At 37.8% G+C, this 24976-nt stretch overlaps 2 protein-coding genes across 2 annotated transcripts; both read left to right on the forward strand.

Moving 5' to 3' along the window:
• Positions 1–5805: 5805 nt before the first annotated feature.
• Positions 5806–14315, forward strand: LOC119791368 (CD209 antigen-like protein A). Its single transcript, XM_038297438.1, has 4 exons — positions 5806–5946; positions 6354–6496; positions 8283–8386; positions 14059–14315. Exons 1-4 carry the CDS (start codon positions 5883–5885, stop codon positions 14195–14197), a joined length of 450 nt encoding a protein of 149 aa, XP_038153366.1. The 5' UTR covers positions 5806–5882; the 3' UTR covers positions 14198–14315.
• Positions 14316–18910: 4595 nt separating this feature from the next.
• On the forward strand, positions 18911–24858 carry LOC119791407 (CD209 antigen-like protein C). The gene is made up of 6 exons (XM_038297482.1): positions 18911–19049; positions 19122–19226; positions 19922–20044; positions 20246–20385; positions 21472–21575; positions 24153–24858. The coding sequence occupies exons 1-6, from the start codon at positions 18977–18979 to the stop codon at positions 24307–24309; spliced, it is 702 nt and encodes a 233-aa protein (XP_038153410.1). The 5' UTR covers positions 18911–18976; the 3' UTR covers positions 24310–24858.
• Positions 24859–24976: the final 118 nt, after the last annotated feature.

Raw genomic sequence — 24976 nt, forward strand, 5'->3', positions numbered from 1 at the left:
GATTCGAAGCAGGGGATATCTTTAGTCACATCAAAATGCATTTTCAGATATCTCAAATGACATAATCTGACTCGTCATTTAAAGTGTCACACATCCGGAATTATAATCAAGATATTTCAGTTAAAGCTACAGTGTGTAATAATTACAGGGATATACAGTCAGAAATCTAATATATTATACATAACTATGTTATTTATCATCATCTACGAGCTCAGCCTCTTAACCTTAATATTTGCGTTGCCTTAGAATTCGTTATTTATAATTACATAGGAGCGGGTCTCGCAGCCATGGAGGCAGACATCTTTGCGCTACTGCAGCGCAGAGCCAACAAACTAGCGATTGCAAGATCGCCCATTACGCTCGAAAGTAACTACGGCAAGTTGAGAGAGATGAACTGAAACGGTACTGAACACACAGACTAATGAAATACTATCTGTAAAATTGTCTATGTAAACAAACCTCATTACTTGAGAAGGTAGGTGATGCGGACGTCTTGGAAGACATTTTGTCCCGTAACGCTCGCCGTACTGTTGGGGGGGAGAAGCGGTGGGGGGGAGATGTTCATGTTGCTGCGGTCTGCAGTCTGGACGTTAGATGTCGCTGAAAATTACACACTGTAGCTTTAATTTTAACTAATCAAAACTATATTTTTTCAATATCCCAATTATGAATTATCTCCCCAGTGCTGTGACTGAGCTGTCCTAACAGTTGCCTACAGAATTTTACATGGCTGCAATGGTGCTGGCTCTTCTTGACAGTTGTTTCAAAATGCCACAATAAAGAAAGAACTCAGCAGTATGGGATGTGCGGAGAACAAGAACTTTGTGAACTTTGCGAAGACTTCTTCAGAAATCTGTCATCAATTGCTGCAGGGCAGTTAGTTAGAAGCCAGATATTCAAGCTCCGCTGAGTTAGTGGAACCTATTTAACTGTCGATCCAATTCAGGAGCTAAAGAATATGTATACTTTTTTTTTTACAACTCGACTACTGGTTTTAGTGATTCCACAAACATAATAGATAAACCAGACAATGGAAATTTTCTGAAAGAGATGGTGCTTATTGTCAGATTTGATCCAGTAATGAAGGAGCAAGTCAGTAGGGTGGGAAGTGAAGCTGGTCGTGATGTACATTATCTTGGCAAAACAATTCAAAATTAACTGATAGACTCCATCAGTTCTAAAATAATAGAACACATTGTGACAGAGATCAAAATGCCCTCTCTGTCATAGTCAGGATAGTGTCACAAGAATACATTCCTCAAGTAAAAGAGCATTCTTAGGCTTTCTCATGGCAGAGCAGTCAACTGGAGAACATTCGTCATCTCTAATCCTAAAAAGGCCAGATGAACCATCCCATTCGAGGACGGCAGAGGCCAGTCCTATGACAACAATATTAAGGGAATTAATAAGGGAAAAAATAAAGGTGTTCAGGCAAAGTTTCTTTATTTGAACTCAAGAGCTTTTTATGTCTCATGTGGTGCCCACACTTTAAATCTGGTGATTGGTAATGGTGCAAAAATTTCACCTGATGCCCTTGGCTACTTTTTTAGACGGGACAGATGGACCCGGTAGGTGTCCAAGGTGAGACAGCCAGTAGGAAAGCTCAAAACGTTTTATAATACAAAAACAAAACATCTGCAGATCTGCAGACCCGTAGCGACTACAGGAGGGGTGCGGGGCACCGCCCAATCACTGACCCTCTGGTTTAGGGAGAAACACAGGTAAGTGACCACAATCATCTGAAGAGAAAATGATTATCAGAGTGAGTCACTTACCTGGTTTAGCAGTTCAGTTCATCCTCTCAATCATAGGCAGGATAAGCCGATGCACTGCCAACGAGAGGCGGCCCTGAGCCATCCAGAGCCTCCCCATGCAACAGCCTTGGGTGAGCAGGCAGGAATCCGATCCAGGACTGGGATTCAGAATGGTGTAGTATTGGATTTCAGAAGTCCACAGTCCGGTCAGGGGTTCCGTTCCAGGAATCCATCAGAGCATGATGGCAGGTTCAGAATCCCGTGCGTTGAGCATCCAGCTCAGACAGAAACGCACCTGGGAGGCAGAATCCAGGAGGAGTCCAACCGTGGTTCAGGCAAACAGATCCGGACAGACAGAGCCAGTGGGTGAGAGGGAACGGAATCTGGAGAACAGAATAATTAGGGAAACGCTGAAATGCACTCACCACTGGTTAGGGAAATAACTCGACACTGCCTTAAGAATAAACTCCTTACTGGAACAGGGACATGAAACCTTGGAAATAAATCTAAAACTGACAGAAAGGACACTAACAGAAGGCAAACAGGGGACAAACAAAAATCAAACAATGATCTGGCCTCGATTGCTGGGCTGGACTAAATATAAAGCTGAACCTACAGGTGGATGAAATCAAAGATGATCAGGAACTGGGCAGAACAAGGAAGGTGAGTGAAATGAGCATTTAAGGTCAGCTATCAGAGCCAACTGTGGGCATTTGACAAAAGTATTCAAGCTGTTATAAGCCTCCACCCAAAGGTGGGATGTCCTCTTAATATATGTGAAAATCACCCTGAAATCATGGACTGAGACCACATGGGAAAGCAGGATAAAAAGTGTTGACGCAGTAAGGTATAAGGCTGGGCAATTATGAGAGGCTCTTCTGGAGGTGAGGGGGAGATCTACAGACCCTGCGGTGTGAGTGGAAGCCCAGTCTTACCTGAGGAGATTGGATCCTTTCGCTTGTGCATTTGTACAGCCATATGGTATGACTTTCTATGCAAAATTCAGCATGTCATTAAACTGCCTTTGTGTTTGATCGTAAGATCATGTTTTGATGTTTTTTCTGTTTTATATACATGCCTTTATTTTTGCGCCTACTAATTTCTTTGATTTCTTACTTATTTACATATTTATGTTGTACTTAAGTTAATGTCACTTTTTAAAACTTTTTTGGAGGGAGTATTTAAATTTAATACTTTAAATAAGCTATCTATATTATATTTCATATCTTGAGTGCTTTTTTTATATTTGTTTTTTTTTAAGTATTTATAAGTGTTTTGAATATGAATATTGTTTTATGTAAATTTACAAAAAATTTCCAAGATAAAGCTTTTAAGTAACTTTTGAGTATATGTACATTAGCAGACAATGCAAATACTGTGCAGTGATGCAAGGGAGCGCCACCTAAAATCTTGCCTAGGGCACCAAATTGGTTAGGGCAGGCCCTTTCTGGGAGATTTATACACTGACAACAAATCTGTTGTGTATTTAGTTCTAGTGAGAATACTTCTTTGGCAAACTTGTGAAGACACTGTTGCAGTAGTCAATTCTACTAAATATAAATGCATGAATGAGTTTTTCTAGATCACGCTTGGACATTAGCCATTTAATCCTGGAGATGTTCTTTAGGTGATAAAAGGCTGACTTAGTAACTGCCTTTATGTGCCTCTGAAGGTTCAGGTCTAAGTCCACCATGACAACAAGATCTCTGCCACAGTCAGTGCTTCTTTGGTCTGAAGATTATTACCTCAGTTTTGTTTTTATTCAGTTGTAGTAAATTATGTTGCACCCACATATTAATCTGTAATAAGCATCTAACCAACGCTCTGATGGGTTCATAGTCACCTGGTGACATTGTGATGTAAAGCTTTGTGTCGTCTGCATAGTTATGGTAACTGATTTGGTCGTTAGCTATAATCTGATCCAATGGGAGCATGTAGAAGTTGAATAGGTGGGGCCTCAGAATGGAGCCTTGTAGAACCCCACTTGTGCTTTTTCTGATATGTAGAAGCCCCTGTCCTTCGGGTAGGAGTTAAACCAATTCAGTGTTGTACAGTTTTCCACACGCTCTACTAAAATAAAGTGATCAAAAGTATCAAAGGCTGCACTGAGGTGCAATAATACCAGCAATGTGGTTCTTCCAATGTCTGAATTTATACGGATGTCATTGAACACCTTAAACAGTGCAGTCCTTCTACTGGAATCCTACATAGAATCCTGACTGGAAGACATCAAAGCAACTGGTCATTGTTAAGAAATGCATTTAACTGTTGAAAAAAAACCTTTTTCAATAATCTTAATGATGAAGGGGAGATGTAGTTCTGAAGGACAAATTTTTCCAAGCTTCTCTTTTTCAACAATAGTTTGATAATTACTGTTTTCGAGGCTCGGAGGGAAACACCCAACATGAGGGATGTGTTTATGATTTGAATCCAATCAGTCTCTAAAACAAGCAACACCTTCCTAATAAAACCTGTGCATAAAACATCAAGACAGCAGGAAGATAAGCTGAGCTGCTGCACAGTTTCTTCTAAACTTTTGCAATTTATTGGGCAGAGGTTTTTCTTCCTGGTGACAGTATTGGTACTGTAGTTGGCATTGATGTGCAGACTGCTTTTCTAATATCCTGTATTTTTTCAGTAAAAAGGTTTGCATCTAATTCAGTAGGTGGGCTCACAAAACACTGTGTACAAGTTGAATTGAATTGCAAGGAAAGACTGTCACTACATCAGCTCCTTCTCAGTCAAAGGTGAGGCAGTCTGAATTAGTCCAGCAACCACAGACCTCTCCAGAGAGATTTGGCTGCTAATTAACGTAGCTTCCCAACTTAAAGCTGTCATGTCTAGCCTTAATCTGCCGCAGGCCACCGGCAACAGGAAAGTGGATCCTTTTGGTCCCCCCACCCCAGGCAGTTCGCTTCATCATCAACAGCAAGGAAAAAAGGGAAATAAGCAAATATTACAGCTCATTTCCCCTTTCAAAATCACCTGCAGTAACAGCTCTACTCTCAGTTTAATTAGCAGTAGATCCAATTCACATTCCTCATTGTTTTTCAATAAAACTTTGAAAATCCATTATGCCCCTTTGAGTTTTTTTTTTTAGTTTTCCCTAAAAACATGATGCAACAGAACGAAAACTGATTGAGGCTAAGTGAACACAGTAATTGGTCAAACAAAAAAAACCCAACACAGCTGTGTTAAACAGGAATCCCTTTTTTTCATTGATATCTTTAACATGTGAGCTTCCCGTTTTACAGTCTAAGAAAGGGCTGTCCCCCAGCTTTCACTTATATAACCTACTACAGCAGATTTTTTTGTCAGTATTCGAAAAAGCCAGTCATTTTCTAAATTAAGCGATGGAGGGAATTTATGCTAATGTGGAACACAGGAAAACTGTTTTCCAAATTACTACATCTCAGATCGAAGGTAAGAATGATCAGATAGAGAAATTTATGATTTTATTTTATGATAATTTTAGACCAGAATGAATTCAGATAATATTCATTTTGTTTGTTAAGGTTCAAGTAGCTCCAAGAAGAGGCCCTTCCTGGTTGTTATTATATTTCTGGGAATCCTGAATGTTTTACTTCTGGTTGGCCTCATCGTCCTTGGTCTCCACTGTCTTGTTCTAGTCAGCTTAAATATGGACAGAGTAAAATATCTTTTGCTAAAAAATAGAAAAAAATAGAAAGAAACTGACTGGGTATAGAAGAACAGAATTTTGTGAATTAAAAGTTTTGCAGTGCCTTCAAGGAGTAGGCGATAAATTACACTGTATGCTACATGATCTACTGATCAGTCAGTGAACATCATCAGTCTAAGCCTGTCTTGCATTTTGTTAGATTACAGAAACAATACTTCCTCATTTTCAATCCAAATGTACTTTCCTGCATTTTTAGATAAAATCATAATAATGTCCTCACTACTTAAGGTATTCATACTTTCTCTTTCAGTGTGAATTAATTAAGACATTAATGTTACCCGAGTCATTAACTAAAAAAATATGTTTTTATTTTCTTTTAACAAACATGTAATTGATTTATTTCAGCTTGGGACTTGGCAGCAGGTCTTTCTAACATCAATGACAATCTTACCGACCGTCTCCAGGACAGCAACAGCAAGCTTTACTCCATGACTGAAGAAAGAAACCTGCTGCATGTTAACCTAACCAAAGTGATGAAAAAGCTGAACAGAGGTTTGTTAAAGAAAAAGACAGAAAATAATAACGAAAAGTCTGCATGAAATGTATAGATATTTTGGGTTGTTGTTCAGCTTAAATTCTTCAGTTTTTTGTCTGTCTTTTTGCTTTTTTGCTTTTTTTTTTGGAAACAAAATGTAATGGAAAACTCATTGTGCTGTAACCCTAAGTTTAATAATCCGATTTCAATATGTGTGTCTATTTCCTCCAAAGTTTTAGATAGAAGCCTTTGAAGCCAGAACATTTTAGCATAGCTCCTTTAGTAAATAGATTTTTTTTTATTTTTTATTAAAATCCTAAAACTGGTATTTAAAAAACTAAACATTCAATTGTTGTCTTGAATAAAAGAGCAACAACATGTTAAAATGAAAAAAAAAACTTTTTTCTTTCTTTTTTTTCTTTAGCGAAAACATGTCCTACAGGATGGAATAAGTTCAGTTGCTCCTGTTACTTCCTCTCTACAAAGAGCGGTTCATGGGATGAAGGAAGAAAGGATTGCATAACAAGAGGAGCAGATCTGGTGGTGATAAATGATAAAGACGAACAGGTGCTGTGGTCATTGTTACATTAATAATCCACTATAATTGCCACTATGTACCTCATTAAAAATGAACATGAACGCTAAATAATGAAAACACAAATATATGCACAATGGTTGTCACATTCCTGATAAAAAATGGAAACTTTACAGGTTTGACTAAATTCACTTCTTACTTTGACAACTCTGACTAATAAAGAACAAACGTAGGGTGCCTAAGAGACAAGACAGATCTCTTCAGGATGCAATTGCATGCAGTTTTGTAAGAAAGCTCTTTAGTTTTGGATCTACCCGAGACTGATAAAGGGGTTCCGAAATACAGAGAGGGGTGAACTGGTAGAAAATGTTCTTTATCATGAAGGCCGCTGATTAAGTTCTGTTGGATGGTCAGAGACCGTTTTTTGCCAAGAACAGCAGCCAAGAGCTTGCAAAGTTGAAAACATACCCGGCCTAATGCTTTCACAAAAGTAAAAGAGTTAGGGGGGTTAGCGTCACTCATTTGAAGTAAACATGACAAAATGGTGACAAAAAGTGTTCAACCTCCTTGGTGGAATCATACATTCAGAGATGAGTTTTTCTCAACCTACTCAACAGGAATAGAAGGCTGTAATCTGGATAAACACTGAATCTAAAGGTTGCTGAAGTTTATTTACCAAAAGCTTCTGGAAGAAGGTTACCCTGGTTACCTTGGGAGACATGGAAAGAAACATATTAGAAGTAGATCCAACTCACATTTCTGAAAATCCCCAAGAAGAGCTGGAGCCAAACACAGTGGTACAAAGTTGTCCATGGTTGGGATTAGTATATGAGCAGGACAAGGCACAGACTTAAGGCCAATTTATACTCCTGACGCAGTGCCTCTGCAAGTTCAAATCTGTCTCTGTGCGTGACCACACCCCCAGCGCACCTCAAAAAAATCCTGACTACGTGTTGGACGGTCACAAATCCGACCAAACCTCAAGCGGAAGTGTGCAGACAAAAAGCCGCTGTGATTTATCCTTCGTATGTCTTTCCGGCTTTCTGTGTGGTCGTCCTTCTTGATTCGATGCCGGGTCGAAACTCCCAAGTCTCATACCTGGTCTGATTCAAGGGGCATACACACCACCTACGCGTCCTCCTTGGTCTTTTTGCCAACTCCATTAACAGAACCTGTTCTTCTTCGATGTCTAGGCCTCTGCCTTTTTGTGCAGAGGCCTAAGGCAGAGTTTTCACTCTTGCTCCCAACACTATGATTTTGGTGATAAGACATGAGACTTTAACTGCGACATCTTGACTACAAACAGAAGCTCTGGAGCATAGATGATTGACTTGATGCTGAGGGAGTCAATGAACTCTCAAGTAGTTGTGTGATGATTGTGATGTAGAATCCAGGACTCCTGAATGGGTATTCAGTAGTGAGTTAAGCAGGGGATTGCTGATCAGATGATTCTATGCCTGTAGAGCATGGAGCTTTAGGCTACTCGGCAGAACTGACTGAAGCATTTGAGATGCTAGTAGTTATCATTGTGGTGTGGATCCCAAGCCATCTTGTAGTAAAACAATCATATTGTTTCAGTCTTCTTTTGGGTTTGAACCCCCATTGATGTGAGGGATTTCTCTGGGTACTCTAACTTCCTCCCACAGCTTAAATGCAGATGCAAATCCATGCACGTATGCAGCTAGATAGAAAGATCTGCAGTAGAGAATACCAGTGATCTGTATATTCAGTAGTGTATTGTTCATGCACATTAACATGGTATGACTATCTTCTACCTACTACCCACTAATACAACTTTGGTATGCTGATATTTGACAGGACTTTATTTCCAGTTTTGCTAATGAAGCAGCTTGGATTGGTTTGATCGACAAAGAAACTGAAGGTTCTTGGAAGTGGGTGGATGGGACCTCTATGACTCTTTCGTAAGTGTTTACTTTTTTGTTACACAGTTACACAAACAATATTCCTGTGAGCATGTTACTGTGTCATGTCTTTAACTAAATAGAAGTTTAGAAAAGTAGAGCATTCATGCTTACTGTTGTGTACTTTAACCCGAAGTTAATAAATATATTAAAGAACCATAACTGGTAGTTATAGTTGATTGGCTGAATCAAGGGTAAACCCAATTAATATTATTAGATAATTGTTATAACTGTTATCTGCCTATTCACCAAGGTTCATTAGTCTATTAATCAAGGTTGGACTCCTGGATCAGCTGTTAATTGTTCACTGCATAAAAAACCACAAGAGACCACGGGTTGAAACATTAGTACCTTTATTAGCTAATAATTTGTGTTGCACCGTTACCGATATATGTACCAATGTATCTAAACTAAAATGGTGGTATCGGTATCTGGTAGTACCAACAAATAAGGTATAGATACCATTTTGAGAGCCAAAAGTTTATTCAACTATTGTCATCCTTTCCAGGTAGGCAATAAAAAGTTGTACCGGATTCATTTTGTATTAGTATTTTTCCCGCTTTACAAAGGTAGGCAGCAGCTTGACAAAGCCATGATGGCAATTATTTTACATTCAAGTTGTTTGCAGTTCTTCATATATTTACACACACACATCAATTTCAAACAGATGGTATCAGTATCGGCTGATGCTGCACAGCCAGGCATCGGGTATCAGTATAGGAGACAAAAAATGGCACTGGCGCAACACTGCTAATAATTCCTATCTAAACTACACAAACACTAAATACTAGAGAAAATAAGTATCAATTAAACAAAAAGCTCATAAAAAATGTAAAAGAACGTTTTATACGACTCCAAGAGTGTCTGGGAAATATCCAAGTTTTAAGGCTTGAAGGTTAATGCAATTAACATGTCCTCTAAAATACCAGTAGATAAATGTGAATAACAGCTTATGCAGAGATCTGAACTGCAAATAAACAGTGTAGCATCCTCTGGTTTTACAGTGAATAATTAAGAATCAGTCAAAAAATTCACCAAAATGTAGCAGCTTGTAGAAAAACCGAGTTAGCTCAGATAACATCCGGAGGCCCCTTTACAAGGCTGGGCTCAACTAGAACAAAGAGTTGTTGAGCGTGGCTGCACACACGTATACCTGTGGCTGAAGATGAGGTGGCTTAAAGCTTACAATGCTAACCAGTCCAACCATACCACCCTGACTATTCAGACAAAGAGAAAAATAAACAGGCAGCAACACACAGCACAGATCATTCAGTCATCCTACGTTCAGACTGCAACCACAGGAAGAAGCAAAAAGGTTTCTGCTACATTTTTGATGCTTGTACACATCAAGGTCAGACACTCTTCAGGAGCAGTTTTGATCCTCCTGAAGCACGTAAAGTCTGTCCAGAATCTTCCTCTGCTTCTGTGTTCAACGGCACAGAGCAGCTTTTGCTATATTTGCTGTGATAAGTGGGTAAAAAGTTGTTTATATTTTTAAGTGAGGAAGTCCACCTGAAAACTTCATTTGTGCAGTCAGTTCATCTAGATTACGAACCTGCATTTAAATATTATTTCACTGTCAGAGCCGGTCAGACCCCAGTAAACCGGCGGTGCGCTGTCTAGGGTAGCCATTTCTATAGCACCAAAAAGGAAGACATTGTGTGGCATATCAATAAATTACTAAGGTGTACATAAGAATCGGGTAAAGTCACATTTATAGTACAATTCTTAGTAGTTTAAAGAGGATGCTTGTGTAGCTGAAGAGAACAAAATATTAAAGAAATGTAAAAAAAATAATTGGTTTCTCAGCATTTGTATTTATTTAATACATTGTGGTGCATCTGTGTGTGCAGCAGACCTGTCTTTAAGGTCATCCCTTTAGCTAAGGGCAAATCACTGAAATCCACTTTCACGTCACAGTCTACAGTTCCGTGAGACTAGTAATGTTTTATAGTATAGTCCACCTTACAGCTCTGCACAAGTTATTTTAGCATCCAGGGGCAACAAAACTTAATGTAAAAGCCAACATTGAAGAGTTCGCTGCTGCACGTTTATTACTTTTTATGTTCATCCGTACTCGCACACCGTTCAATTGCAGCTTTTCCTCCACTGCTTACACTCACATCGCATCGACAAAGTGGCAGAAACCATGGAATGATTCTCCACTACCTTTGGTCATAAATTCACGCTCTTTTGTCCATTCTGGGTTAAACGACATCCTGGTTTTCACAGGGCGCTAACTTTAATACTTAGCATCAGTAATTCTGATCCTTGTTTACTTTTGTAACCAATGACAAGCAGATTTTTGTCTGACACCCCGCCACTCTTTGCCAATCATGTGTTACATCAGATAGTGATGCATTTTTGATGATTGAATATTGTGCTGCAGTCCAGCAAAGAAATAAAAAATAAAAATCTGCTCTACAAGCCTAGTGCCTCATAACTGTCCGCCCTAAAGCCGGACATCTGGCCACCCTAGCGCTGTCCCTGGAAATCCTGTTCAACAGCAGCCTGTGGCCCGGTCACCTCTTCTCGATTTTCCTCTAATATTTGCGGCGGCGGCTGGAAGACGTTTTTCACGCATGTAATCCAAACTTAAAACGAACATATTTTGCTGGAAGGTTTCGACATTTTAAGTTAATTTAGCTCGTCAGACATGCTGCTCCTGCTGCTCAAAACGTGCTGCAGGACCTTTTGCTGCACCCTGATGTGCATCAACCATTGACTTTGCATGTAAACTAGCTGCTTCTGCTGCATCTAGTGTGTGTGGACTGACAGTAGCATAACGCTCAGCAAGCATTTGCATTCAGTTTAGAAGTTAAATCAGAGAGCTTTTTTCAGATTAAACATAGACAACATATGTAAAAATCTATTAACCTATTATACCTACTTGTCACCCAAGCAGAGTACTTATTAAGCATCAGATGAAAAGAGGGGGAAAAGGGGTTAACTATGTTGGCCCGTGGAATGGAGGGGACCTGGCAGCAGTGGATAGCTGTTTGACAGCGGCTCAGACAGCAGCAGAACAGCTACCCAGGGGATGGTGGTCGGGTTGCTTTGTATTGACACCTTGGCGAACAGCCTGTGCTGTTCCAGGGACACCAAACACGGGTCAATCAGAGAGACTAGGTAGATTATCATCTGCTTCAGCAGGCAGATTCACAAAACACTTCATCTTGATTTGACCAGCAGGAAACAAAACGCTATATTGAGCTGTTTCTGATTAGTAGGTAGGATGTAGTCTGGCTTTGTTCAGTAAATACAGACTGTTCACCAAGGGGGGTAGTAGCCACATAACATAGAACACATCAGACCAATGGCTCCCAAGGCAACATTACAGACAGATATATATATATATATATATATATATATATATATATATATATATATATATATATATATATATATATATATATATATATATATATATATATATATATACCGTATATATTTATATATATACATACACAACAGGATGTCACATTAGGTGCTAATTCAGAAAAGCTGCAAAGCTGAGCTGTCAAACTGTGAAAATTACCTTGAGGTTAATTTCTGCACTATTAAATCAGCACATAAATTGTCAGGCAATGGCAGATTTTAGACTACAATGATATTTTAAACCTTTCATATTAAATTTGAAAAAAAACTTAAAAGTGTAACTACTTTTTTTTTCGGATAACCTTTAGAGACTGGGCCTAAGGCTCCTTTTTTAAAGTGCTTTTTTTATGTCAAATTATTTTATTCTGCAATGTATGACTCAAAAACGTTCTAATGTTGCCCTCTTAAGGGGTATTTGCTCTGAGTGCGAATGATGTGGCTTGCATATTTTCCCCATGTAGAGTTGCTTTTAAGGGTGAAATAATGCGAAATTTCAAACTTATGCAGGTGGTGCAATCAGACCAAATACAACTAAGTGAGAGCAAAGCCACACCTGCAATTAATGTAAAGCAGAGATGGCAAAAGTACTCACTTTCCGTACTTGAGTAAAAGTACAGATACCTTTGTTAAAAAATACTCTGGTAAAAGTGGAAGTACTGATTAAACTTCTTTACTCAAGTAAAAGTAACAAAGTACAGGCTTGTAAATTTACTTAAAGTATAAAAGTAAAAGTAGAAACCACTTTTTTCATGCCGTTGCCTACATTTTAAATGGATGTCTGCCAATAGGACTAGATCTCTGTTGTGTTCATTTTCAATCATTTCGTCGTCCATACTACTATGCTAACGCCACCGCCATTAAGCTGCAATGATTTGCCGCGAATGAATACTGCCGAATCTGTCGATTCATCTTGTAATGGTGCGTCAAATGCAACGTAGATTCCCATCCAATTAGACTGAATTTGGTATTGATGAAGTGAAAAATAATAACGGTAACTCCATTGAAATGATTCAAAACTAAAGTAACGAGCCAATTTTTTAAAATGTAAGGAGTAGAAAGTACAGATATTTGTGTAAAAATGTAAGGAGTAGAAGTAAAAAGTCGCCATAAAAAAAAAGTAGTAAAGTAAAGTAAAAATATCAGAAAAATCTACTTGAGTACACTAACAAAGTATTTGTACTTCGTTACTTCCCATCTCTGATGTAAAGTGAATTTCACTAGAATTGAGGAATCTGAAAATTTCTGTTACAATGTGTTGCAAAAACCAATCAGAGAATCTGGCTGTGGTATAGGATGAAGGAGAGCAATTTCCCTTGCTGCCCTTCACTGCCTAAGCATCCCTGGCTTAGGACATCACTGAGTCAGTGCCTAAAGATACTCGTTAAAAGTTGTACATGAGCAGCAAAGCTCGTCTGCAATGCAAAAGGTTGGGGGAGTCGTACTGTGGCTTATTGACAGGTCGAGTCACGGAGGGTGGAGACGATTGGAGAGAGAGAAAGAGAGGGAGAGTGAGAAATGGCGCATGAAAAATTAAATTATGTGAAGTCCCTTAAAGCAAACTAACCAAGAGAAGCTTGAGGTTTGGATTTTATCAGCCGACGTCAAAATTAATCAGCAGTCTGAAGACAGATGTAGACGGTACACTCTCTGCTTTCACTGCCTCCTTTTAAAAACCTCAGGATCTGACCAGATAATTTAAAGCAGATTTAAAGCACCTTTTTGAAAAAAAGGCAAAGAAGCATGAACAATCTGGGATTCACATGGAAAATAATCTAATATATTGTACTTTTTCTAGATCTTTGTTAATTTGCATAGCTGCTCTTAAAGGGGAACACTGTTTTTTTGACGTTATTACATCATATTCTACTCACCCATATTAGTTTTGTGTCATTTGGAGCTGTTCTATAGATTCAGTTGGGTTATATCCAAGTAACGTCTTCCTATGGGCAATGACTTGAAGGCACAGTCTGAACTGTTCATAATTTATCATTTATGGTACGCCAGCATTCATAACATGTAGGCAAATCACTGTCCCCCAGACATCCGTGGTTATATTTTTTTTTTATATTTACAGTATATATTTTTTAAACAAAGTGCAGTGTGTATGACATCCTGTGTACCCTGATGGAGTGTGTACCCTGACCATGAACCTTTATTTTAATTTCTGTGTTTAACATTGTACTGTTCTATAATTAACTGACAATAAGTGGCAAATAGAAAATCCTATTTAGTTATGCTTGTTATGTAATAATTTGTACACTGTGGAATGACTCACTTTTATTTAAATATTTCAGATTCTGGGGAGACGATCAGCCTGATAATTGGAAGGGTGATGAAGACTGTGGGCAATATATAAACAAAAGGTGGAACGACCTTTCCTGTGCAGCTTCTCTCAAATGGATCTGTGAAAAACTACCGCCATGGAGTGCCTGAAAAATATCTGCTGTTAATGTAATCTAAACATTATAATTCCCTTAATTTAAGGTATAGTGGAAGATTTCTGCAAATATTTGAAAAGACCCAACCTTATTACTTTAACAAAAAATATATAACCCTGTACCTGCTCTGAGAGGGAATGACTATTAAACCCGTGCAAGAGCATGCACAAGTCCACCATTTCTCCTCGTGCACACTCTGGTCGTTTCTCAATATGCGTTGTCGTGTGCTCGTGTACTCGTGACACGTCATCAGCCTCAGCCCAAGTACCGTTCCAATTCTCAAGAACGCCAGATCGGGAACGCACGAAATCCCCGGATGTTGTTCTCACCCCGCCCTCTTTATCGAGCATGCATCAGAGCAGACTTGTGCGTTCTTCAGACTGACCGCTTCCCCAGAATGCCCCGCGACCGCAGCTTGATTCGAGACAGCGCTCACAGTGTTAAGTTAAACATTCCCTTTTCTGCTGCTGTTGTTCTTCAAAAGTACGTTTTGAAATCGTTTGAGGCGATAACATTATACATTTAAGCCTCCCTGTGTGGCCTGTTTACAGAGTGCGAAATAAAAAAAAAAGTCCGGCGTTGAGCGGACCAGAGTGACCAGCAGACCTCCGAGGGTAACCGCAGCCAGGGCTAATGTTACCCTGTCTGTAGTGCACTTCTCTCGGTCTAGTTATGTGTGAACTACCGCTCGTTCTGATGGCGGTTTTTTGCTTTAATTCGGCCAAACGTCCATTTGTTTTGTGTTTATCTCACTGCCTTGTTTTATACCCACCGGTTCGGTAATTTTTTTAAATGTTTTTTAAGCTTTAGAAATTAAAAATATTGTTTTCAAAATGTTTTGTGTAGGGAATAAATAGTTTTGACTGTTAAAGAAATGCTAAAGAACGTTGCATGTGATGACGTCACGAGTACGCTTCTGTTCCAATACACATACGTGCTTGCGTTCTCGCGTTCTCGTCAAGTCCGATCTTCCTGCGTTCTCGCCAAGAACGGACTTGACTTGAATTGAGAAACGGCTTCTGTTTAAAAGTTGCTTTTTACATCGCTCATACAAGCTTACTTTCCAAAAGAAAATTTGCAATTTCTCCACTATGTCAGCTCACCACCATTTAGTGAAAATGAGGATGAGCACTTAGGAGGGCCTTACATAAAAACAAATCACCAGAATGATTGACAGTTAGGACCACTTATTGGATCAGCCCTGGTAGCTGGTCTGATTACTCACTTCATTCACCTGCTGTTCCCTCCCTGCGCTTTAATTATCATTTATCGTATTCACCTGCTCCCTCTGCTTTATATATGGTTCAACCCAGCTATCGGGGCCAGACCATTATTATTAGTTTTTTGTGTTATCCATGTTTTCTCTGTGTCATTTATTTTTTGTTCAGTCCTTGGTTCATGTTCCCATCCCTGGAGGCCAGTGGATTGAGAGGGTTTGTTGTTTGTCCCGTGTCTTCTGATTGTATCTTGGCTGAAGCATCAGGGTTTTTGCTTGGCATGCGGGGGAGGTCAGTTTTTTTCCTGTAATTCTTGCTTCGAGATTGATTACAGTTTAAAGTTTGGCAGTTATTCTGGTACCAGTTTCCTTTCTACCACTGAACCTGCCTGTCTCCATCTGAGCGTGTCTATCTGAGCTCGCTGCTGGACTCATTGGAACTCTGAACATGCCTGAATGCTCTATGGATTCCTGGAACCTTGGATCTGTCTGTTCCTGTACCCCTGGTTGGACTACGGACTCCGGGATCTCAGAACGGTCCTGTTCTGAACTGTTTCCCTGATCTGGATCGGTCTTCTGCATGCTCAATGGGGCTGCTGCACCAGGGACACTCTGGATGGCTCAGCGTCGCATCTCGTTGGCAGTCCATCAGCTGATCCTGCCTTTTATGAGAGGATGGACTGAACTGTTGAACCAGAGTGCCAGTAATGGCTTGTGCCCCGCCCCCCTCACAGCCGTTGCAGGTCCACTGGTCCACAGCAGCCTTCCCTTCTGTTCTGTGTCTGTGTTGTTTTTTTTGTCATTAAACGTTTTGTTATCTCCCACTGTTCTAACTCACCTTGAATACTGATCCATCTGTCCCATTTCATGACACCTATTTTGATGATCCGCCCAGAAAAAGAACATCATTCACTATACATTTAAGTTATAATACTCCCAGAATCATTCACATAGGTAAATCTATTTGTTTCCACTGTACTTCTAACATCTCTGGATATCGGAATGTAGTTTTTCTCTGTGCATTTATACAGTACTTCCCCTGTTCAAGATTTCTAAAAAAAAAAAAAAAAAAAAAAAAAGAGTAAAAAAAAAAACAAAAAAAGACTATTTCTTTTAAAATCGGCTGTCCACTTTTCTATGAGGGACAAATAATGACCAAAAAATGTATTCGAAAATTAATCAGTTAATGAAATTAATTAATGAGACACATATAAATAAATAAATAAATACACATACAGTTGTATAAATGAATACATGAATGAATGTAAAATATCTAATAAATTATAATTAAATACTTTTTTCAAACAAAAGCCTTGAAATTGAGGATTGCCCTATTTCCCCTGAGATGTTGGTTGAGATGTAAAAAAAAAAAAGAGAGAGTGTGCAAACCACTCCAATTCCAAGGGTATAGGAAATCAAGTCCCAGCAAACTGTTTCTGCTAACATTGTAAAAAGAGTCTCATCAGCTCAGCGTTTGATACAGTTAACCTTAAGAATAGAAGCCGACACCATGTGGATATTGGTCTCAGAAATCGGATTACAGGATAATAAAGAGAGTATCAGCATGAAGATTTTCTAATATGCTTTCCTTCCCAAATGAAAAAAAAAAAACATATATACTGTTTGTTGCCTGAAAGTTAGTAAAGAATTTAAATAAATGCAAAATAAAATCATATTATAAACCTGTATTTATAAAAATTGAACTGCACTATAATCACATTTAAACTTGATGAATTGGGAACAAAAAATATTGTCAGACTGACTTAGTTTTGTTTTCATCAAGACATCTGAGCTGCTTTGATGAGCTCAGATAGCTCAGTGTGAAAAACAGCAGCTCACAGTCAGTTCTCTACCATCCTTGCTCTTCCTCTGCTTGGTTTGGATGTGTGTCCAAACCAAGCAGAGGAATTTACTTTTTGTTTTTTAAAAGCTTGTTTAACTTTTCAGTTGGGTTCTCGGAAAAAAAAAAAAAAAACAGATCACAACCCTATTTTATTTCACTACCTAAGAAATCAGCCACGTCATGACTGAAAAAATCTCCCAGTCCAGCCCTGTCTACTATAGTTCACTGCTGAACCATCACTTCAAATTGTGCAGTTTCTTATATAAGCTTACATTTTATCTTTTTTAGTCTCACTAATCTGTTTTGAAAATATTTTACAGCTATGATTATGCTGAATAGAACGTTTTTTGTTTTTTATGTTTAGTCAACTGAAGTTTTATTTAGCCATCAGGGAATAATTCCACGCTCGTTTGCTTCTCAGTTGGAAGTGCATCATCTAAAAAGATAATAAAAAAGTTAAACTGGTCTTTTCAAGTGACTGAGTTATCTAAAAAGGAATAAGGCGTGGAATCTAAAAGGTCAAAGGACGGTATGACCCCACTTTACACAAGGTTTAGACGATTTTGTAGAGATTTATCAATTTATAGATTATGCTTAAACAGGGATTTGTTAAAAAACAGTATTTGCAATTTTTTCAGTGTATTTTGGCTAAAACGCTCATCATACATAGGTCATGCATTGTTTCTCCAGTCAAAAACATTAATCATGGCAACTTTTGATTGGAGCAGAAAAAAAAAATTTGATCAGTTTGGTCTGATGCGCTGATGCTGACCATGTGTGTTGGGCGAAACTACCCTATCCTTTCTTTGCATGTAACAATGGCAGCTATATTTGCTGTGATCAGTGGATAAAAAGTAGTTTGAATCTATTTTGAAGTGAGAAAGTCCACCTGAAAACATTGTCAGTGCAGTCAGTTCATCCAGATTACCATCCTGCCTTCAAATATTAATTCTGTCTGAGCTGCTCAGACTCCTACATACAGGCGGTGCACTGTCACAACGAAACCCATTCATCAGCAGCCTATGTTTATTAATAAACTGTTTCAGAGGAGTGAATATAGCTCTCTGCATCATTAGTGCTGTGCCTGTTTCCCTGTCAGCTTCCAGATCAGCTGCGCTGTTTCAGCTGCTCAGACACGCTGCAGACAGCATGGGCCTTCAAGTGTTTGAAGGCGTGGTTTTGAGGAGTGGACTGAAGGGAGAGGCATGGTTGTGTATGTTCAAAAAATAGCTTGCTGGATCCGTTTTTCCATGATCTCCCACAGTTCCTTAACCTATTCAAATGTAATGTCCTTCCCATGAACTGCAGCTGTGGAGCCAAAATAAAAGGGAACAAAAGGTTTCTATTTCAACAAAGTCATCAAACTCTTTTAGGAACTGAGAACAAAAATTTAGTGTGTATTCTTTGCAGATCAAGATCCTTTTTCTCTTCTTCTTTTCATGATTTGCTGTTAAAAGGCAAAAAAAAAAAGCATGCAAGTGCAGCAGATGTAGTCAAAGCAAACAGAGAATTGCGTAACAGTTTTCAGTAACTACTATGGCGAGAAACAATATCACACATTTTAACTGTTCAGGAAATGTGCCTTCAAACTGTTTCAGAAGACAGGCTTTGTCACCATTGGCATATGCAACTTCCTCAAACAATCAGTATGTATTTCTTCCTCAATGCAAATGCTGCAGATCTGACAATAAAGCAAAAGCGCATCACCTCCCCAGATGATGGAAAATGTCTATTTTAATACCAGACCTATTAAACCTGCCCCCAATGCCTCCAGAAAAATCTTAGAAGGTAAGAATTGTCTTTCTGTTTTGTTGTTTCTGTTCCTGGCAACATTTTTATTCTTGTGTCTTATTTCTAAAGGTTCAAACAACTCTAAAAAGTCAACTTGTCTGTGGGTTATCATCATCATCATCATCATTTTGGTGCTAATAATTGCTGTTCTGGTGGCTGGATTCGTCTACCTTTGTGAGTCAGATGATCTGATGTAACTATAGGAAGAACACACCCAACATATCAATACTTGGGAAGTCTGATCTATCTATGGAACAGTTTAGTGTTCTTATATACAAAAACATGGTTCAAATACCATGGTCCCACTGTATTTACCCCAAAATCTAACAAAGGAAAAAAAAAGACATGAAACATGAAACCAGGTATTTATGCACTACTTAAAAATTAAAATAAATAAAATGTAACTTTTTTCATATTTTCTTCCTATTTGTCAAACTGTAGAATAATGGGGAAAATGATCTCCTGTACTTATTTTAACAACTTTTCTCCACTGCAAAACTGGAGTTTTGTAACTATTTTAAATGGCTGGAGCTCAGAAAAAAAAATAATAATAATAATAATTCTAATAAACCAAAAGAACAAATATGTCAAAAAGTTATACGGTATAACTCTATACCCTTAATCAGTTAATGCCTAGCGTGTTACTGTATTATTTCAATTCAATAATAATTTTTCTAAAAGGAACAAATGTTTCAGTGAAAAAAGTGTTATCTTCATGGGATTTCTCTTTTTATCACATGTTCTTTTTTAATCAGATTTTTTTTTTAAGAAAAACAACAGCTGGTTTATATTCTTCAGTGGGACCTCAGTTCAAACACTGCATCCACTTTTTTTTATGCTAGATTACCATGTATATCTATTCATTTTAGATCTCAGACATAGCAGTTTGGCAGCAGATTTATCCACCAAGCTTTCCTCAATGACTGAAGAGAGAGACTGGCTGAATGCCGCCCTCGCTAACAAGACTGAAGAGCTGAAGAGGCTCAAACAGAGTAAGTCCTTAGCTGCTAGTGAGAATACTTCTTTAATTGACACAATATGTTTTTGTTATAGGAATGGGAATTTACCATTCAAAATTTTTCTTTTTTTCTAAAATCATATATATTTGAATATGAAAAATATATATTTTGTATGATTTTTTTACAATATACAATCAGAGTTTAAGAATATGTAATTGGAAACGTCTCTTTTAGATGAAACATGTCCTCTAGGATGGAAGAAGTTCAAGTACTCTTGTTATATTTTGTCTGGATGTGGTTCCTGGGATGATGCTAAAGAGGAGTGCAGAAATTTAGGCGGTGATCTGGTGGTGATAGACAGCGCTGATGAACAGGTGTTGTATTCAATAACCAAAATTTTTTGTTCTGTATATGAGAATTTTACATGATTTATTGGCTTCTATCTCAATTTATTCTGTGTCTTTCAAATCTGATGTTCTTTATTCAAGCCAGCATTTTATTAACACCTTGCAAGCGGAGAACAGATGCAGTCTGACTAATGTTGCTGTCTGTTCTGGTCACAGAGGATTTCACTGACTACTGAAGAAGCGCAGGGAGAGAGAGATTCTCACAGACAAAAAAGTTTCTTACAAAGCAAATTGTTGATGAAGGTTCTCAGTCATCCAGGTCATAGTCATTCCGTAAAAATTCAAAAAATATCCACTGGACTTGGTTTTCAAGATTTGAAGACGTTTCGCCACCTCTCCAGAAAGCTTCCTGGAGAGGTGGCGAAACGTCTTCAAATCTTGAAAACCAAGTCCAGTGGATATTTTTTGAATTTTTACGGAATTACAAAGCAAAGCATTTATTGACTAAACTTGAGTCTAAATGAGTCTAGTCTCTTACAAAGACATCTAAAACTGAAAAACAGCTTCTGAGGCATCAGTAAGATAAGACCCGTATTCAGCTTTGTTTAGTAGCTGCTCTGTTAGAGCAAATACTTTAAAAAGTAAAATAAATCATAATTAACAGGAGAGGGGATGTGAAAGTAAATACATTTTTCTGATCACAGAGATATACACCCATGCACTCACACAATTTAACCCAAGGACAATTTAGAGGCACCAATTAACCTAATGCTCATGTTTTTTGGCTATGAAAGGAAGACTGCAATCGAGCCCAAGACCTTCAGCTGCAAGGCTACAGTGCTACACTCTATGACACCGTGCAGTCCCAGCTTAAGATCAATGCAACTTTTATTTTATATTTATATACATACAAAAAAGATTATTATGTTTTTTTCAGTAGACATAAGGTGAAGTAAGAAAACTGTGAGATATAGAATAATTAATAAGAGGTATAATTAGTAATATTTATAAGTAAAACTGTAAAGAAAAGAGTTTCACAAAATGCATTCCTCTGAGTCATACATCTAAGCCTATTATAATTTAAAACTAATTCTTAACTTTTACCTTTGACAGACATTTCTGGTTGCGTATACTAAGAAATCCTTTTGGATCGGTTTGAATGATAAAGAAAATGAGGGTTCATGGAAGTGGATTGATGGAACGTCTCCAGCTCTGACGTAAGTGTTCCCTTCATCGCATTGCAATCAGTGCATGTTGAAAATGTTGGTTCTCTTTGATTTACACTTTAGGTCATGTTTATTAAGAAAGTCTGAAGTGTGAGGAATTTTTTATTTTTCAATTTGTGGTCCACCTGGAATATGCCTTAAAATTGTAGCTCCTTAGCAGGTCAGTTCAACAATCAATCTGAATAAGTTTATGCTCCATCAGACAGACACATACTGCACATGTCTGTAAAATAAGTCACATGACCCTTCCTTGTAACTAAACATTTCATAGTTAGTTGTTAGTATGTGATAACCTGTTCAAAATTATAGTTCCCAAAATGCAGATGCTGTGAAACACGATCACCTTAGACCACCAGCTTAGACCTTAGAGTCAATAGTCGTATAACTCCAAAATTTAGGCTTCGGAATGATTTAGGAGTGATAACAAAGAAAACTTCATGTAATTGGTCTCCATATCAGCTGCAATCAAGCTTTACATTAGCATCAGCTGCAATCTCAGGTTCAGTTCTGTGAAAATGTCCACTATTGAACCCCAGAGCATTGTAGAAACATGATTTCTGAAGAGATAAATCCTTTCCCATCGTCTGTCAATCTAATTAATAAGTCTGGCCTTGCAGTTGATAGTAAAATAGCACTTTCCAAACTTGGTGTGAGTGGATTTTGGTGTGGGTCTTTGGTTAAAGGAGCATAAAGCCATTTTCGAGTCATGTTTCACCCATTAAAAATAGCACAGTGGTAAAAAAAAAAAAAAAAAACGACTGTTCTCTCAAAACCACACAGTCAAAACAGACAGCGCTGTCATGCCTTTTAGCAGCAGGAAGACAGATACTACGGCCATATGTCTGAAGTGGTGGCTAGTGTACAGCAGTCTTTTCAGTTTAAATTGTTATTTAAACAAACTAAGTTATGTGTAAGTTTGGCCCTAAAGTAAACTTTCTTTTATTTGCTCTCATAAGGTGATGCAGCCTCTCCATGTTATAGGTCTGTAACAATAATAACACTAACTGAGATTAGTTTTGCAGCCTTTATTCTGTTTGAAGTCTTGCAGGGGACAAAATGCCCAAATGCATTCTCATGTAAGTCCTTTGCTAATTAGATTGTCATTTTGCTTTTCATTTTTCTAATCTAACAAAGGGTTTCTTTACCTTTTTCTATGTTGGCTCTGATATATCATTAAAAATACAATAAAAAAACTGATCTATGATAGCTCCTTTGTTAGTGAAGTGCAAGCTGTGTATGGCTTTTAGTGCCAGAGGCCAGTAAGCTGGGTGCAATACTTGAGAATGAGAACAGAGATGCACCGGGTTGGTGGCACAGAAACTTGCAGTGAAGCTTTAAACCAAAACGCAAAATATGCAGCTTGGATGATAAAGAGGAGAGCTCTGTTCAAGCTGCTGAGGCTGTTGTTAGGGCAGGTAGAGGAGAAGTTTCTGGGGGAGTCTTTTTGTGCTTAAGGCAGTTACAGTGGAGCGAGATTATGATCTTATAAAGTCATGGAGCTAAGGCTTTTGCTCTACCATTTTTCTGCTTCTCCGACTACTGGTCATGGCTGAGGCAAGGAAAAAGTTTAATTCTTGAGGAGGCTTAAAAGAAAAAACATGAAAAGGATTGTGCATTAGAAAAAACAAGAGGTGATCATGGCAAGGAGTTTATTTGTTGGCGCAGGCTGAAAGAAGAAGCCAGATGTAAAACCGCTTCTCTTTTCTCAACTTTATTATTAGGCTGGAAAGTTAACACTTTGCTCCTAGTATACAGACTTATGTCTTTATTATTTTTGACTTTTAGATGAAGCAAACTACGGGCAGTTAAAGGTCTATCATGCCTAGTAGCCAAAAATTACATAGTGTGCCTTTAACCAAACTCTTCAAAGGAAATTTCAATTAAAATGACCCATTTTAAGAAGGTGTTAATTTACAAGACAAATTTTAGGTGAATTTGTAAAAGGTATCCGATCAATATAGTCTGAAACCAGCCTTTATTTGACTCAGTATCAGTTACGAAGAGAAATTGATGGTATCGGACATTACTACTTTCCAAGTGTTGAGGTTTGACTTCCCAAATGGGATTGCAAAAGAATGCAAAGAAATTCCCATTAACACACTCCCACAACCGGGAAGCCTTACTGAAAGGTTGAAGATGTTGCAAAGGTTTGGCCAAGGTCAGGTTAAAATCCAAGAATTAGGATGGGATGTAACTCAAGGATATATGTGTGTGAAGATTTTTAAAAACTTTTGGCATAATCTTTTAATAAACATAATCTTTTCTTTTCCTTTATCAACTTTCAAAGACATGATGATCAATGTTTTCGTAAGAAATAAATAACATTTTCTTTTAATATATTTATTAAAATTGTTATATGTGTTTGTTGCAATATAATCGGTTCATCTGTAGCAGACAAACTCTTTAATTTGCCAAACCAGGAAACCTTGCTTTATAAATAATAATTATAGTCTCTTTTAAGATTAACAGGTGTTCTTTGTCTTTCAATAAAATGATTAGATCTTGTTTTTGGTCTAACATGTAATAACAGTAATTGTTTTTTTTTTCTTTTTTCCACAAAATGTTCAGTTTCTGGGTGGAAAAACAGCCTGATAATGGTGGGAAAGACTATGGAGCCAAAGAGGAGGATTGTGCTCACATTAGAACTGGTGAAGGATGGAATGACCTTCCATGTTCTTATTGTCTGAACTGGATCTGTGAAAAAGCAAATCATTTTACAGTCTAAGTATCAACAGCTGCTTTACATAAAGGTCATAATTCCATTTTGAATTATACTGTGCATGTAACTAAAAAGAGACAACTTTAAATGCCTTTTCAAATATTTTAACCATTGTTTTAGCAGCCTCTGTAATCTTTGATCAATAAAACAATTTTCGCATAAGACCACTGAAAAAATAAAATCCACAGGTAAAGCCTTACTGATTATTCAGTGTTGCATTAGTAAAATTACACTTTTAGGTATCAGTAGGTTATAAGGAGCTATTTGTTAAAAATACCTCAAATTACAAACCATCACTGTTTCTGCTGCAGTTAAAAATAAATTCTCCTTTATTTTTAAATACTAATTGTTTTTACTACTGTTTATTAACTGAGGCACATAAAAAAAAAAAGAATATGTAATGTCAGTCTTACTTTTATTATGTTGTTAGTCAAAATGTATTATCTGAAACTGAAACCCTGCAGGGGTAATTATACAAACCCTTTTCTAGCTGAGGAATAATAAATGATGCCATCTGCTGGACTCTGTCACTTAAAGTATTGCTGAATGCCTCACTGGATAAGTATTGCAGCTCATTCTTTAATTGTATCCTCGTGAAAACATGCAATGTTTTTATTTTAACACCTAATGTGTCAAAAGGGCTGGGTAAATGATTTCCGTTTTATTGTTTGCA

Source organism: Cyprinodon tularosa, unplaced genomic scaffold (genome assembly GCF_016077235.1).
Source record: "Cyprinodon tularosa strain WSP-4 unplaced genomic scaffold, ASM1607723v1 ctg388, whole genome shotgun sequence".
In the NCBI taxonomy this organism is placed as follows: domain Eukaryota; kingdom Metazoa; phylum Chordata; class Actinopteri; order Cyprinodontiformes; family Cyprinodontidae; genus Cyprinodon; species Cyprinodon tularosa.